The 17,233-nt window shown below is 49.8% G+C and overlaps 1 protein-coding gene across 1 annotated transcript in view; it reads left to right on the forward strand.

The window, feature by feature from the left end:
- The first annotated feature begins 582 nt into the window (after positions 1 to 582).
- Foxo3 (forkhead box O3) overlaps positions 583 to 17,233 on the forward strand; it is an 88,812-nt gene continuing 72,161 nt past the window's right edge. Inside the window, exons 1-2 of the mRNA XM_085690805.2 lie at positions 583 to 763; positions 1,772 to 2,501. Of these exons, the coding sequence (XP_085546931.1) occupies positions 1,884 to 2,501 (618 nt within the window). The 5' untranslated portion in view covers positions 583 to 763; positions 1,772 to 1,883. The remainder of the gene's footprint in view (positions 764 to 1,771; positions 2,502 to 17,233) is intronic.

Here is a 17,233-nt window from a genome sequence, read left to right on the forward strand (position 1 = left end):
AACGCGACGGTGGTTGAACGTCCCAGGTGAGAGTCCAGCACACACCTTTCGGTGCCTATTGCCAGGCGCCGCTGTCCTCGCTGGCCAGTGTTTCCACGCCAAGGTAACCCTTGTCATCTGCGCTTAGAGTCTTATCTCGGGTGTTACCGGGTGTCGGGTTCTAAGGAGGAACCCGATACCAGGGCGGGCTCCGAACCCGATGTCCGACGCGCAGGCCAGGGACCCGCGAGCCCAACGCTGGCCCTGGAGCGGAAAAGGCACGCCATTGCGCACCTAGGTGCGCTCTAACTTGCCCATCCGTCCCGGGCCGGCCTGGTGCCGTGCGGCCTCTGAAGTTCCTGGGAGCGAGGACGACGCCGGGACGGAGGGCAGCTGAAGCCTGCCGAGCCCCAGCTCGCGACGCGCGCCCGCCCCCCCACTCCCGCAGCCCCGCGCAGGCGCGCCAGAGCACACACGCGCACTCCCCCACGCACGCACGGCAGCACTCCCGGCCCCCGCCCCAGCCCTCCCCCTGGGCGGGGACCCGCCCCGCCGTCAGCCTAGGTTGAGGCTCCCTGCGTGTGTCTATAACTTTGTGCTGCTGCCGCGGCCGCCCTGCTCGGGGAAGGGAGGAGGAGGAATGTGGAAGGCGGCGGCGCGCAGGCTGACAGGAGGTTCCTCCGGCGGGCTGCGGCGGTGGCCCGAGCGCCCCCTCGTCGCCGTGCCCTGGGCTCGCTCGGAATCGTGTGTCCTCCCGCCTCGTCCCTGAAGGGAAGGAGCCGAGGTAGGCGCCGGAGCTGTGCAGTGGGGCGGCCGCCTTCCCAGTGACTCCGGATCTGTTTCCGAGCTGGGCCAGGCGCTTCCCTTTCCCTCCCCGTGACTCGGTGTATTCCCCCCCCTTCCCTCCCGCTAGTGTCTTTAAAGGACTTGAGGGAAGGGGGGAACTGTCAAGATGGCAGCAGCGGGAGCAAGGAGGTGATGAACGTGCTGGTCCGGGTTTTCTGGCAGCCCGAGAGATTTGGCGCTTCCCGACCTGTTGGAAGATTTATGTTCCCATTTGCTTCCTCCCTCCCGTTTCTGACCGGGAAGGGGGCGGAGGGCCCCACGTCCCCAAGAAAAGACACCTCAGATCCTTTTGGTGGTCGCTCCTGCGGGGTCGGCCCTTCCTCTCTTGTTGGAAGTGACCCTGGCCAGTTGGCGCCCAGACCCCCCACGCTCGCCCTGCTGGTCCTCGGGTCGAAAGGAAGAGACGGGAGTTGCCTGCGCCAGCCTTAGACTCGGGCCACTCGTCTGGGAGGGGTGTGCGGAGGGGGGGGGGAACAGTCCAGGGCCCTGGAGGTGGGGAGAAGAGCTCAGGACTCCTGTGACTTGGGCTGCGCCTCCGCGGGAGGCTCTTGAGCGGGTCGGAGCGAAACATAAACAAACGCACGCACGCTCGCCCGCCCTCCGACTGCTGCTGTGTTGCTGGGGTCTGGAGGCTGCCCACTTACAGGCACGGGCGCCCCTCTCCCCTCCCCCTCTACTCTCCTCCCCCCCCCCCCACCTAGCCCGGGAGAGACCTGCGGATCTGGCGACGGCCGCGGGGGAGGGGGCTGCCCGGTGCGCGGCCGTCGATTCGCTCGCGTCTCCCGGGCGGCCTGGCCAGGGGGCGGCGTCTGCTGCGCCAGGTTCGCGGGACGCACGTCCCCAGGTCCGCCCGTTCTAGGAGGAGGAGGCGGCGGTGGCCGGCCAGGAATCTCGGAAGACTAGGCTCCCGCACGGGATAACCAACTCTCTCTTGGCGCTTCCCTAGGCAGTCGGAGCCCGAGCCTTCGCGGCGCCCTGGTCTTCTCCCGCCGCACCCAGCCTGGGCGCGAGAGGACAGCGCGAGAGCCCGAGCCGCGGGCGGCGGGCAGGCGGCGAAGATGGCAGAGGCATCAGCCTCCCCGGTCCCGCTCTCTCCGCTGGAAGTGGAGCTGGACCCAGAGTTCGAGCCCCAGAGTCGGCCGCGCTCCTGTACGTGGCCCCTGCAGAGGCCGGAGCTGCAGGCGAGCCCGGCCAAGCCCTCGGGGGAGACGGCCGCAGACTCCATGATCCCCGAGGAGGACGACGATGAAGACGACGAGGACAGCGGCGGCCGAGCCAACTCGGCCATGGTGATCGGTGGCGGCCTGAGTACCACGCTGGGCTCAGGGTTGCTCCTCGAGGACTCGACTAGGCTGCTGACTCCCGGAGGGCAGGACCTCGGGTCCGGGCCAGCGTCCGCGGCAGGCGCCCTGAGCGGGGGCACGCAAACGCCGCTGCAGAGCCAGCAGCCACTGCCACCGCCGCAGCCGGGGGCGGCTGGGGGCTCCGGGCAGCCGAGGAAATGCTCTTCGCGGCGGAATGCCTGGGGGAACCTGTCCTACGCCGACCTGATCACCCGCGCCATCGAGAGCTCCCCGGACAAACGGCTCACTTTGTCCCAGATCTACGAATGGATGGTGCGCTGTGTGCCCTACTTCAAGGATAAGGGCGACAGCAACAGCTCGGCGGGCTGGAAGGTGCGTACCTACCAGGGGCTGGTGGCCGGACCTGCCAGGCGCTTACTTAAGCGAGCGTTCTGCCGGCGCCCGGAGAGGGTTGGTAGGGAAGCCTCTGTTGTGAGGCTTTTGAGGGAGGGGGGTCCTTTTCACCCCTGGAGGAGGAAAGCCTGGGGATGGCCTCAGAGAGGGAAAGGAGGGTTCCGAACAAGCCTTGGGCATGTCTAGATGAGGAAGCTGTGGGCAAGGGGCACACACTAATGAAGGAAGGACGGGGACATTTGTATTTGCTGGATTACCCCGACTGCGGCGAGGAGGTAGGTCGGCGGCCAACTTTGGAATGGAGGGAATGTAAGTGGGCTGCAGCGAGGACAGTGTGGGTGGAGAGACGGGGCGTGTGGTGGGGGAGTGTTTGGGATTGCGTTCAAGTCAGTGGCAGGAGCCCGATACTAGCAAACTGAATGTGGGTCCTTGGGTCCAACTTGTGGGTGTTGACACCAACAGGCAAATCGATCCCATTAGGAAGGCAACGATTGCTGACTGTCCTGGCCGGCTCATGCCTTTCCTGCTCGCTCACATCTTTATTCTTTAGAGATGTCACTCCAGCAACCCTGAAAGCAGGTAGACTCTGAAAAATGCTCCGGGGCTTGGAACAGACCCGGTTTGTCACCTCAAAGTGTACTGGCTACACTTGCCGTTCCTGTGGAGGCCTACGCTGCTGCAGGCTGTATTTGAGGCTGGTGTCACGTGTTGGGGACTCAGGGCTGAGCTTTACCTATGTGGGAGGGAGGGGGGTTGATAGCAGGGTTGGGCCATAATGGCTTCTCCCTATAAATGAGCCAGAGAGAGACTTCTCTTCCTTTTTAGCCTCTGGGGGCACCTACACGTGGTAGGGAGAGGAGAGGAAAGGCTATGCTGTAATGACTTCCTGCACTTGGGCATCCAAAGAACTCCTGGGCCCCACTGGGCTGCCATACTCTTCTGGGCGCCGTTCCCCTGAAAGTGGCAGCAGAGTCCCCAGTTACTGGACTTGTCACTGTGCCCCCTGCTTTTGCTTACAGTTTTCTTCTTTCCCTACTTGGCTTCCTTGTGGATCTCTGACTTCTGGCTTCTAGGTTTTTAGGTGTATAAAGTAAGAACAGTTCCTCTTTGTGGAGAACTGAGGTAGAGCTTTAAAAGCCTCGCTGATGAAGGTCTAAAAAGTGCCAGGTACTGAAGAGAGGCCTTGCTTAGATGGTTTAAAAGCAAAATGTGTGTTTGGATACCGTTCCGCAGATCTGTCTCATTTCAGGTGATTCAAATGGTGATGGTGCAGGGCTTATGTTTGATATGATTTATCCTTTTCCAAAGGAACGACATGAGTGTGGGGCGAGGGTTGTTTCCAGAGGGTTAGGCTTCTGATGCGGAGTCTTGCTGGTGCGATAGCTCTGAATGCTGCTTTGAAGTGGAGGGCAAGGGTTTGCATCCCTGGACACTGTCTGGAAGGTGTGTGTAGAACTAGGCAAAATGCACTGGGAGGTTGGAATATTTCTCAGAAGATTCATACTTGAAATTAAATCCTATGTATTTGAATTAGCTATAGAGAATCTATTAGGTGAAGGTTACTTAACTGTAAAAATTAACATAGGAAAGGGTTTTTTCCTGATGAGTGTCTGTATGTGTGTATATATAAAAGAGTTAGGAGTGTGTGTCAGAATGTGTGTGAGTGTGTGTGTGTGTATGTGTCTAAGTCCTCTAGAGGACAACTCTTGGGAGCAGTTTTCTCACCTTGTGTATCCTGGGAGTTATAAAGCATAGGGCATATTCTTTATAATTATTTTTACTTTAATTCTAAGTATACGTATCAAGTAATCCTTGAAGACTTGAAGGAATATAATTTAGGAAGTTTTTGCAAGTTGACCTTCATCAAAAGAAGCAGCCATCAGGATCGTCCATATCTTTAATGACGGAGACAGAAGACTCTTAATGCAAGGCAGGCTTTATGTACTGGCTGTGACTGATAGCCAGCTTTTTTTTGTTTTTGGTTTAGTGGGGCTGGAAGAAGAGTGAAGGGAGAGGGCAGCAGCCAACTGTGACCGTTTCCACGCATCTGAGTTTAGGGCCTGCCTCCTGTAATGAATAGTCACTTTGGAAACCTGCACTTTAAGCACACTGCTTTCCTTGGGAATTATTCTTTAGAATGGTTAGCTCCTAAAAATGTCTAGAATTCAGGTTAACTTGCAGACATTTGCATACAGGGTCTTAAACTCACTTCCCTTGTGGCTTTTGGGGCTGAACATCATGTAACTCTGTAACCAGAATTATCACTTGAAAAGTACAGAATAAAGCTGGGGCATAAGGGTTCATGCCTTTAATCACAGCACTCAGGAGGCAGAGGCAGGCAGTCTCTATGAGTTTGAGACCAGCCTGTTCTACATGGCAAGTTCCAAGAGGAAGATTGTTTTCCCCACTCCTCCCTCAAAAAAAAAAAAAAAAAAAAGAAAGAAAGAAAGAAGAAAAGCCAGAAAAACGAAAATTACAGATAAAATTAAAGAATTAGAAAGAGGCCTTGAAAGTTGGAATTGAGACCAGTCGTTTCCAGCACTGGGTGGCTTTTTAGAATCACCTGGGAACAATTGAAAACTACTAACACTCTGAGGGTTTGATGGGGTTTGTCTCCTGTGTGGCAGCATCAGCACTCTTGCTTTGGTTCCTCGGGTGATCCTAACGTATAGCCAGGATGAAGTTGCTGATGTAGTTCGATCCTTTCATTGGAGAAGAACCTGGTATTTCAAAAGATTGAAAACTGTTCTCAGATCACAAGGAGTCCACGGCTGATTAGTGGCTATACAGGTCTAGAGGTCTTGGTCGCCGGGCTTTATCGCACCATTTTCTTTAAATTGCTTTTTTAAAAATTTGCTTTCCCAAGAAGCTCAGTTGCCCGCTTCCCCCAGACCCTTCCACAGACACTGGTGGTTATTTCAGCATCAGAAGGATGCAGGCAAGCAAAGGTGTCGTGTTGGGGTAGCTGCATGATCTGTCGCCCGTCGGTGTGGTTGCTTCGGAAGCCTGAAGTAGCACAAATGTCAAGAAAGATAGCATTTTAACAAAAGAGGAAGCCCTTGCCCAATGCATGCTGTGCCCGGGAGGGTGATGGCTATCTCTGGGCTCCCTTACCTCAGCGGGGGCAGTAGTGAACAACCAGATGTGTCTGCTGGGAAGAGGTGACTGTTCCTTTATCAGGGTGATGGCTATCTCCTCAGCAGGGACAGTAGTGAACACCCAGATGTGGTCCTCCTGGGAAGAGGTGACTGTTCCTTTATCAGATTAAGTTTGCCTCAAGGGCACTGTAGTGAGTTTCCTCAGTTCCCCTTGAATTGGGAGGCCCCAAGGACCCAAGGATACACCAGGAACCCCTGCTCACTCCCTTTTCCAGATCCCCACACACATTCATTTCTTAGGGTTAGCCAGGATCCCACTAAACAGCCCTGGGTTCTGTGGCTACCTACTGTGTGAGGACTCTGGGTTCTGTGGCTACCTACTGTGTGAGGACTCTGGGTTCTGTGGCTACCTACTGTGTGAGGACTTTGCTTTTGTGCAGAGGGCGAGTCTTCACAGTCTGAGTCTCTCATGGAGAAGTGCTGCCAAGGTTAAAAAAAAGAAAAAAGAAAAAGATGAGAGTTGACCTGCCCAGAATGCCTCTAAGGAGGAACCCCAGACCTGGGGAAACTTCAGTATACTCTCTGTGTGTGTGTGTGTGTGTGTGTGTGTGTGTTTAAAAAGTTATTTTAATTGCAACTTGTTTTAAAATTTTGTTTTAGATTTCAAACTGCCGTAGCCAGAATTCCTTGTTCGTTTATAATTTTGATAGTTGTCCCTTTTGGATGCCGCAGGGCCGGTTGTGTGAGAAGAATCTGTCTTCTGCCTGGCCCTCGCTGTTTTGTAATTTCCCCTGGCAGTGCTCTTTGTCAGTGATTCTCAATAACTACTTCCTCTTTCTTCAGCCGCCCCGCACTGGGCACTGTTTTCCTCTTTTGCAAAGCTGTGTCATTGACCTCTGAGTGAAGAAACTGGACCTTTTAGACTTTGATCTTTGAACCTCATGTAACAGAAAAGACACTTCAGAAGAAAGCTAAGTGTGTGTTTTCATGTGTTTATCTCCTCAGAAAATGAAACTATAGCAGGCTTATTTTTAGGAGACTTTAGGAGGGTTCTATTTTAGGGAAATGATACCATAGAACATGTTGAAGATAAACTTTAGTGCTCTGCGTCTGCTTTGTATTTAAACATACCAGATAGTTTTATCTGGGAGATAACGAAAAGGTTTTGTCTACTAAGAAAATCATTTACTTGGACTGGGGGGGGGGGGAACCAAACTTGGCAGATATCAGCCACCCAAGCCCCTCGGTGACAATCCAGGGATCAGCCTCGTAGGCCCTGCGTTTTGCTGAGTTTCCCACTTACCTTTTGCTGGTGCCCCAGAGTCCAGATTTCTAGGGCTGGAGAGAAAATGGAATTTATTTTGTTTTAATATCTCTTTCCTTTGGGAGATAAAGTTGATCCTTTTCCTGACTTACACACAAATGAGGAGTCTAGGACCAGGTTGCCTTATGGCTACTTTAGGAGGAGCTGGGGACCGGGCATCCAAAGGTGTGTTAATATCAATTGACTTGACAGCTTGGTAGTGAATTGAAGGTGGCAGGATCAGAACACTTTGTGCCCACTCCTATCTGTTCTCATTCATTCAGCGTATACTTATTAAAAGCGTCCTGTACACAGGGCATTCTGCCCAGCCCCAGGGATGCTGTGGTAGTGTATGGCAGATAAAATTCCAGCTCACAGGTGTTTATGTCCTAGAGGGGAGAGACAGGCTGATAACATGAAGTCTGTGCTTGGTGAACCTGTTCTTGTTCACTCTTGGCATTTTGCACATCTGTATTTCTAGACTTTTCTCCGTGCCTCACCCCTGCCGAGAGTCTATGGCCAATGGCAGAGTAGGCATTGTCCTTGGGTGGCTGCTTTTCGGCTCTTGCAGGTGACTTTGAGCTTGCTATCTAGATGCAAGGCTTCTGTAACATGAGGCCTAGAGTTGGAGTCTGTGTGAGAGAGTCCACCTGCATTGGAGCCCACCTACAGCACTGCATGGATGTGCGCTCTTCAGTCCTGCTGGTGAGGCCTGGAGCGCGGGTGCCAGCCCTCAGAGGGGTGGCACCTGATAGAGCCGACTCGCCTCCCGTGCTGTTCATTTACACTCAGAACCTAAAGGGCTCTTTAGAGATCTGCTTCATTTTTCTGGTGAAGTATGAGGCCAGGAGCTCATGTGTGACCGGGTCAGAGTTTCACAGCTTGTTGGGGTGTGGTTAAAGTGTGCTCGCAGGAGTTCAGGGCGCCACTGCCGCGTAGTGTCTGCTGCTAGCCATTGTGGCTTCGCAGCTGCTCCTGACGGTACAGTTTGCTTCCAGTTCTGGTACAGTTTGCTTCCAGTTCTGCGAGCTCCTGCTGCATTCGCTGCTCTCCCTGGCTCCTCCCCCTTCCTCGGGCTGACTCACAGAAGGGACTGGTTCTTTTTTCCATTCGCCACCACCAGCACTCTTAGTTCACCTTGCTGAAGAAGTCCTCTCAGGCTTCCCTGCCCAGCTCATGCCATGACCCCTGCCTGGTTCTTCATTTCTGCCTTTGATGCTCATCTATTCCCAGTGTCAGAGACGGGCAAGGCTATGTGCTGGCACTAGGGAATGGCTTTTGGTTGCTTGTGTCCTCAGCCCATAGGGTGGCCTTCTTCTGAGATTCTTGTTGCTGAAAGTTGAAACTGTGACTCAGGACTGAGCTGGCGAGGTGACCTGGATACTTGCAGGTGTGAGGGTGTCAGCAGCCCTAGTCCCCGTGGCTGTGATGCTGCCATGATGTGCTGTGAAGGCGGAGTTTCTGGTACTGTTTGCTTCTTACTATTAAAGCCCCTGAAAAACTACAGTTCACACCAGAAATGGGAGGAAGAGTGATGGGTGACATTTCATTAAGGAAAAGATGAAGTCAGGTGTGTGTGTACGGTCCCCAGCACCATCCGCATGCCCTGCCTGAAGTCAGGTGTGCCCGTGGTCCCCAGCACCATCTGCATGCCCTGCCTGAAGTCAGGTGTGCCCGTGGTCCCCAGCACCATCTGCATGCCCTGCCTAACAGCCTCTGAACAGTTGTCAGCAGCTGGTCAGTGAAGTGAAGTTGTTGTGATCTTCTGTATTTTGGGGACATAAGCCTTGGAATAAGTCACCTGTGAAGGAAGAGGGGATCTCAGCCAGTCAACATGACAAGTCACGTCAGCAGGGCCAGCCTGTAGCTTTTCTGAGTTGGTTAGGCAAGTGACTTGGATAGACGATGCAGATACTGATTACGTCCCTGCCAGAGTCTCAGTAACTTTGCTCATTGTACTCATGACCCAGACCATTTTCCTCCCCATCCCTGCTTAGGAAACCCAAAAGAGCAGACAGTGCCTGTGCTCGGTCTGTCCTGGTGGAGCGGCTGTCTGGCTGGAGGGTCCTGCAGGCTGCTTTAGGCTGTAAGTGACCTACTTCTCAAGGGTGCTTTGTGCTTCTCATCTTGAGATCTTTTTTTCTTTTTTCCTCCTCAGTGCCCAGTGACTGTTTTGAGATAACACTGCAGGGAAGCAGACTAACTTCTCTGGTTGGCCGTGGTCAGTCTAGCAGTTGTGCTATGCTTGGCCCGTGGCGAAGAAGCCAAGAGAAGCCGGGTTATCTTGGAGCTCCTCAGACCTCTGAGTTGTCAGATGTACCCTAGTCTAGTAGTGAGGAAGTGCCTACAGGGCCAAGAAGGCACATGGACAGTTGGAGGGGGCAAGGCCAAGGCAGGAGCTCTGCACCCCAGTTAGCAGCACAGACATCTGTTTCCCTCTGAAATGAGCCGGTGACAGAACCCACAGGTGTGTGTGTGTGGTGTGTGTGTGTCAGTGTCTAGCATTTGTTTTGAAGTTTATTGTTTCTTTGAAGGCCTGTGTGTATGTGCCTGGGTAGGGAGGATCCATATTATATTTCTTGCGGTTCACATGTCTCTTAAAATGGTAATTTAGTTCCTGGAGCCATTGAGAATCTAAATTCAGAGCCAGCAGAGGGAGTGCCCAGGTCTTCAAGCTGATTCTGAGTATATCTTTCTCTGTCTTGGTTTAAAGAACTCTACTGTATGGTGGTTTCATGACTCAGTGTCATCATTTGAAAAGGGTAATTTGAGGTGGAGATGAAAGACCTAGTAACTTTTGAAAAGAAAGCCTTAGTTTTCTAAGACCCATGATCACTTTCTATCTAAAATAGTTAAATGAGAATTTTTATTTCATTTTCTTAGAGTCTTGCTTTGTATCCCAGGCTGTCCTTGAACTTGCAGTCTTCCTAACTCAGTTACTGAAGGCTAGGGTCACATGCTTGTCTGCTACTCTCCACTAGTATGCTTTTAAATGAAAGGACTCTCACTGCCTTTTGCTCCTTAGCATATCTGATCCTGATATCTGTAGGCATAATCATTTATGCCTAATACCAAGGCACTAGGGAGATGGCTTAAATGGTAAAATGTTTACCATGCAAGTTTGAAGACTTGAGCTTGACCCCCAGAGTCCACGTAAAGCTGGCATGGAGCCTGGGGAGGTAGCGTGGGTGAGAGCGCTTGCCTTAGAGCATGAGGATCTGAGTTCAAATCCCAGTAAAAGGCCAGGACATGACTACTCGTGCCCCTAAAATTGGGAGGAGGAAGTAGAACCCCAAGCGCTCCCTGGCCAGCTTAGCCCCGAGAAGCAAGGGTCTGGTTCAGTGTCAGAGCCTGTCTTGAGACGGTAAGAGCCACCGTAGAAAATAGCTGCCACATCCCACCAGCCTCTGATGTGCGTTTATGAGCACACGCGCCTGACTGCACGCTGGTGTGTGGTGGGCACTTGTAATCCCAGCCCTGGGAGGTAGAGGCAGGTAGACCTAGAGCGCTGTGGCTCGGCAGCCTGGCCCTAAGGGTCAGCCCCAGACCACTTGGAGATCATGTGTCAAGCAAGCAAGTAGAGTGAACCTGAAAAGCAATAAACTAGGTTGGCTCTGGCTACCACATGCATGTGTACACACACACACACACACACACACACACACACACACACGTTGAGATGTATACCTAATATGGATCTTTTATAGAGTGTGTTAAAATCAGTAGACTATTCTGTTTTAATGTTGTTTGCATTGTGGTCCTTTGATATTTTCCAAGCCTTCCCAGAGTCCCGTGAGCCTGAACAGTCTCTCTAGTTGAGTTCTGTTAGTTGTGGTCCTGGGGAGACTGTTAACTCTGAATTTCTCAATAACACCGTAGTGCTATAGTCTACTATAGTCTATAGTCACTCTTTGTCGCCCCCCCCCCCCGCCCGCCTTGCGATGATAGTTTTATTTAAATTTGGTGATTGTAGTGAGTTGAGTCATGAATTCCCACAATTCACATCTACCTGGAACCTCAAGAGTGTGACCTTATTGGAAACAAGGTAATTGTGACTTGCGGAGCACTCCTCCTGTGTCCCTACCCATCAGCTATGGAATTTTATTTGTTTATTTGCTTATGTTTAGCATTGATCCTAAGGTAAATAAATCCCAGGAGAAGGAAATGGTTTAAGATCAGTGAAAATAGCGTGGGATTAAAGCACAGCCCTTGCCCTTCCTTTCATAAGCTCTTCTGCCTCCTGGAGTGCTTGTGGGACACAGGAATTTAAAAGTTAAGCAGCAACCACTTAGAAGTTTCTGCATGCTGTTTGCTGCGATTAATTCTGCAGAGCCCTCCTGACCAGGGCTCTTTGGAGCTGTGGCTGATAGCAGCTAATGCCTTTGTGAGCTGCTGTCTGGGTGACTTTTCCAATGCTGTAAAGAGGCCGTGGCCAAGGCAACTTAGAGAATAAAGCCTTTAATGACTTGCAGTTTCAGAAAGTAGTCCATGCCCAGCGTGGCAGGAAGCGTGGCAGCAGACAGGAAGGAATGGTGCTGGACAGCTTGTATCACGAGACGTAACTATAAGACAGAGAGCTAAATGGGGATGGAATGGACTTTGGGAGCCTCAAAGCCCACCTCAGTGACACACCCTTAGCAAGGCCACACCTCCCAATCCTTTCCAAACAGTTCCACCGACTGGGAACCAAGCATTCCAATATATATGAGCCTGTGGGGGCCGTCCTCATTCCAGTCACCACAGTTGGTGAGGAGTAAAGGTGGGCTGTGATTTAGCCTCTTTCCCTGGATATTTTCTTGGACTGAAAACTCAAGAAATCTGTACATGCCTGAGCCTTTAGTGGGAAAATAAGGGAACTTGAGACTTCTACTTTAAGTCTGTAGATTCAGCAGTTCTGCCTTATGGTTTACTATGGTCACATGCAGCGGGCACTGTGCAGAAATTATAGGGTGATGTGTAGTGTGTAGCCATTCTTTTTTCTCTGAGGTACTCCTGCTTCCAGACAACAGGACATCCCTGTATTTGCAGCAGGTAGACATGATGGCCCAGTCCCAGTGAAAAATAGGCTTCAAGAGAGAGAGAGAGAAAAAAAAAAAACATTTACAAGTTCCTGGCAGAAGTTTGGCTTCAGAATCAGATTTCATAATTAAAGGTATTAAAAATATTTTTCTGAGGTGCTTGACTCTTTGCAGTGCAGTTATTAGTGGGTTTAGCGGCAGGCTGCCAAGACAGACAGGGCTGTTGCATAAGACACGTTGCCAGCCAGGTTAGGTTTATCTCTACTGAGGAGCTGGCTGCTTTTGTCTTCAAGGTACTGTGGCTGAGCAGGTCCCAAAGTGCTAGTTTCAGTTGGCCGCAGACATGCATTCGCCATGTGCTAATAGACTAGAATGGCAAGCAGAATGCTAACCATCCCATGTTAGTCTGTGTGTGCTGGGGAAACTTGGGCTGTGGCTTTCCGTGAAGATAGGTGGCTGATGGAGAGTTTCCAGATGATGCACTGAGCCCCTTTGATAGCGGCAGTTTGCGGGTTGCCTCTGCCTGATAACTTGAGCAGCCAGCATGCAGACAGGGCGGGGTGAAGGGCGGAGGGCAGATGAGATGGCAGGTGGCAGTGCCCACAGTAGCCTTTTAAAAGAGGGTATAACTCTGGGTATAAACCTGACGTGTAAAGGTCCCGTGAAATTACATTGGCTTGAGTTTGTTGGAAACTGGTGTTGTGATCAAATGGAGGGCTGGGGTCCGTCCGTGCTGGAGTGCTTTCCTAGCCGACCAAAACAATGTGCATAGCGCAGGTATTCATTCAGGCCACTCAGATCTCAGAGCTTCTTTTTTCCGGAAGTAGTTTTATTAAACTTAAAACTGGTGTTCTTTCATTATAAATTACTCAGAAAACTACCTTGGCTCTGTAGGTCATAGCAAGCTCACACTGAGTGATGTTTAAAGCCTCCTGCTTGCCACCCTCTCTTGATTATCCATTTTAGTTCTCCTTAATATTATTTAATATTCCTTTAGTTTAATATTCAGTTGTGTTTATTTTCTTCCTTGTTATAACAGTTTTCCAAAGCAAAACCCTTTGTCCTGAATGTTTCCATTTGAACCTTCGGGGTGTGTGTGTGTGTATGTGTGAGAGAGAGACAGGCAGGCAGACAGGCAGGGTCTTACTATGTAGTTCAATCTGGCCCAGAGTTGAAATCCTGCCCCCTGACTGCTGAGATTATAGCCACCACTCCCAACCTCTGTTTGTACTTTTCCTTTCATTCTTTTAAATACGTTCACAGGGTAAAAACTCCCCAGTTAGAAAGGTCAGTGTGGCATGGTCCTTTCAGTTCTCCTACCTTTAGCTGGCTCTTGGCCTCCAAGCCAGTGTTCTTTTCCAAGTTAAGGATTTGCTTAGTTTCTCTCACTTTTCATACATTTTCATTGAGTTCTGTTTTTTGTTTCATTGTTTCCCCTAGTCATCTGTTCTTTGGTCACTGGAGAAGGGCTGTCTCTCTTGACTGAGCCCCATCAACAGCATTGGTTTGCTATTTACCAATACATATATTGTACAAATAAATAGTAGCCCATAGGCTAACACAGTTTGAGGCAAGTCGCCTTTGAGTAAAATTGAAGCTATGAGTTCATGCATTCGTCTAAATTTCTTTAGGAAACACAAAAAGATCAGACCAGCTGTACTGTTTATGTAACCCAAGAAGCAGGCCTGGACCTGATGACTGAAAACATCCTGGTCCTGATGTTGTGAGTGGTCTTCCTGCAGGTGCTCTTGGTGCGCTTTTTAGTGCACTGGGACTCTTAGCTCAGGTTGCTAACTTCCTGGGTGAACTGGTCTACTGTTTCTTGAAATTAGTGTCCTAGATCAGGCCTTCTATCTCTAGCCCCATCCAGTAAAGATAAGTTTACCATCTTCTTTTTGAATGAGCGCATGTCCTCTGCTGAACTGAACTATCTCAGTCAGTCCTAGTTAGCTTCTTCCTTTCCAAGAACAATCCTTATTCCAGATGGAAAGGCTCCGTGACTTTTGTCTGTATTTTAGGCTTTATCATGCACAGTTGCAAAGGTAATATTTGAACCTCGACTTGGGCAAGGGTTATATAGTAGGTGTTCTTTGACAGGTGGGAACAAATTTATTCCAATAATCTCATAAAATCAGAGCCTGCTTCCAATTATGGGATACATTTATGAGTTTAAGAATTTTCTAGATATTTTTGGGAAAAAAATTAGATCAGGTGTATCTTTTGTGTAGCTCAGAGAAACAAGCCTGAATAGACCACTGGAAATGTCCTGGGCCTGATTATTAAGGCAGCCTGCAGCAGATGCTGATGTGAAACTTGTGGGTACCCATCCTGTGTCAGTGAGGCACCTTGTGTTCAATTAGGGAGGCTCTATGTGTTAGTGGAAACCATTGACTTCTAAAATAGGTTTAAAAAGATTCTCAAGTGTATTTTTAAATAAACATTGCAATTCTCATATGAAGATTTAAAGATCTCATTTAAAGATGTCTATATTCTATAATCAAATTTTAATTGACTAACATGTTTAAATTTTTCATGATATAAAAATACACCTAGAATTTTGTTTTGGTTTTAAAGAGACAGGCTCTAAATCTATTGGACTGGCCTTAAACTTGCTGGCAGTCCTCCTGCCTCAGCTTTCCAAGGGTGGGATTACAGGTGTGACTACCCCTGGAATTTTCCCTGTGGGCTTCCAGGGTTTGTCCTATGGATGTGACTTCCAGGGTTTGTCCTATGGATGTGACTTGCCCCCAAAGTCCTGCTCTTTCAGTTGACCTGGTGTCTTGTTTTTGGACTAATGTTATTTTTAGACTCATCATTCTGCCTCAGACAGGATCATAAAACTGACAAAAGATGTTTCCTTGCTTGTTACTGTGTCCATGGTTATTGCTCAAGAAGAAAATACGTTCATTTTTGGTGTTTGCATCACGTGGTTTTACAGCTTTGAAAACCCATTCATCAGGGCATTGCTGGATGACCATTTGAATGATTAGGTGCTTGCAGAGCTTTTAAATCTGTGTCCCTCCTTAAAAAACAAAACTATTCTGCTGAGGGAGAAATTTATTGTTCTGGCACATGGTTTCAAGGTTGAACTTCCAGATAATTTACACAGAGTTCAGCTCTTTGCCTCTAGTTGTGACTGTTAGCTCTTCTGGGGGAAGTACGCCTTGTTACAGAAGGTTCCTGATAGGCTCTTGGACTGTGCCCAAATCTTTGGCAAATGAGGGCACACTCTCACTGTGTTTAGAATCAGCTGGAGAGCCTTAGAAGCAGTGCTCGCTCGCTCGGGTCCCACTTAGGATATGTCAGGATCTCCAGCTGCGGGGTCTCAGCATCTGTGTTTACTAAGCTTCTCAGGTGGCTCCGATGTATAGCCAAGGTTGAGAACCATTGTCTTAGAGAAATGAGAGAGACTTTGTCTGTGGAAGTCATTGGCTATTTTGGTAATGACTTCTTGGACCCCTTTCCCCAACCAACGTCCCCATGGGAAGATTACCAGGTAGAGTTCACCCCCTGGGAGCTCTAAGTGGAGGAGATGTGTGAGTTGATCTAAGCCTCTCAGACAAGCATGGCTCCCCAACAAGCTGTGTTGAATGCCAATCTCTTCTCCTTCTTTTGTGTAACTGTAAGTGGGTTATTTACAGTCCCCCCCCTCCCGCCTGTTGTTCTAGTCTCTGTGGACCCTACTTAACTTACTTGGAAGCCTTCAGAAACTTCAGAGAGACGATACTGTTTGAAGACATAGTACAAGACTTGAAAACCAAGCCACCTTAACTTGTTTCTTTTGAGAAGCCTACTATGGTATGTTGAGCTGTTGACCGTCCTATGTAGTGTAGTTCTCAGACAAGTGCTGACATCATGTAGGCACATGTGATGTGGCCCACTAAATCAGAAATTCTGCACAGCGGTCTGTGTTTTAACAAGCCCTCTGGTGGTTCTGTTGTAAGCTGAGGTTTCAGAGCTAGGCTTTAAAAAAAATTTTTTTTTTTAAGCTTTATTTGTGAGTTTTGCTTGCATGTGTGTATGGGCACCATGCGTGTTTCTGACAGGTGAGCGGGGTTGTCAGATCGCCTGGAACTGCAGCTACGGATGGTTGTGAGCTGCCCGGTGGATCCTGGGAATCGAACCTAGGTCCTCTGGAGGAGCAGCCAACTCTGTTAACTGCTGAACCATTTCTCCAGCCCCAGGAACAGTCTTCTATAGTCATTTGCTAAACGCATGGGATGCTTGTGATGATTGAAGAAGTCAGAATCTTAATTCTCATGCCACTTTGGTGTATGAATCCCAGCGTAGGGGAAAATGAGCATATATTGTGTGATAGAGTCTGTGGATTGCAGCACAGCCTGGTCCCCTTGAGCATTGTAGACCAGTCTTTCTTTCCTCGTAGCTTTCTGCAAAAGGCAGGGACCACTCTCCTTCCAGGATAACAGTTATGGGAAAAAAAGATCCTACTAGGTTGTATAGAGAAAACCACTGTCAGAATAGATATATAATGTGTTAAAGGGCTTGTTTTAGCTTGGATTCTGGTTAGTTAATGGTCTTCTCTGTTTGTTTGTTTGTTTTCTTGCCTTTGGGGGAATGTCCCCAGTTTGAAGACCAGCATGAGGTCAGGGAGTAGCCTCTGACTCATCCCTAGACAGCCACGAGATGTGTGGGAGAGCGATAAGATTAAAATGTGTTGGGTGTAACCAGGGAGAGGAGGGAAGAGTAGGGCCGCTCTGGCGATGAAGTCAGGGATGAGCAGGTGACATTTGTCTTGGCTCAGGATCCTAAATGGTGCCTGGCCTACTTCACCACAAGGTGAAGGCAGGGTAGATGGAATGATTGCTGCCTGCCAGTATCATTGGATTTGTAGTCCATTAAGCAGGGCCTCCTCATCAGCTGTATCAGACATAGCTGATGACTTTAGGGGTATAAATAGTGAGTGAACAGTGGGGAGGGCAGGACGAGAAGTTCATTTCAGGATCTCTTTCTTAGCAGCTGCTTCAGAATGTTGCGTGGCATTCATAAACAATTTTACCCATAGCTTAGAATGTGAATCCCTCTGTGAGCGCAGCGTACCGGGTCTCGTGGCCCCAAGGATACTGACCTTGAATGCTAACCTTCCAGGTGGCAGTACTCTGGACTTTCACTCTCCTGATTTCCTCAGGGTCCTTGAGAGGAGGGAGAGGGCGCGGGAGAGGCTTTAACCTGGGCTAGAGTTTGAGGAGTCTTCAGAAGGTCTTATGAACACTACTGGCAGTGTTTACACCTGACTCCAGGAGGGTCCCAGAGACGTCTGAAGATCAGAAGGCA

This window comes from Myodes glareolus, chromosome 1 (genome assembly GCF_982192425.1).
Source record: "Myodes glareolus chromosome 1, mMyoGla1.1, whole genome shotgun sequence".
Taxonomy (NCBI): Eukaryota; Metazoa; Chordata; class Mammalia; order Rodentia; family Cricetidae; genus Myodes; species Myodes glareolus.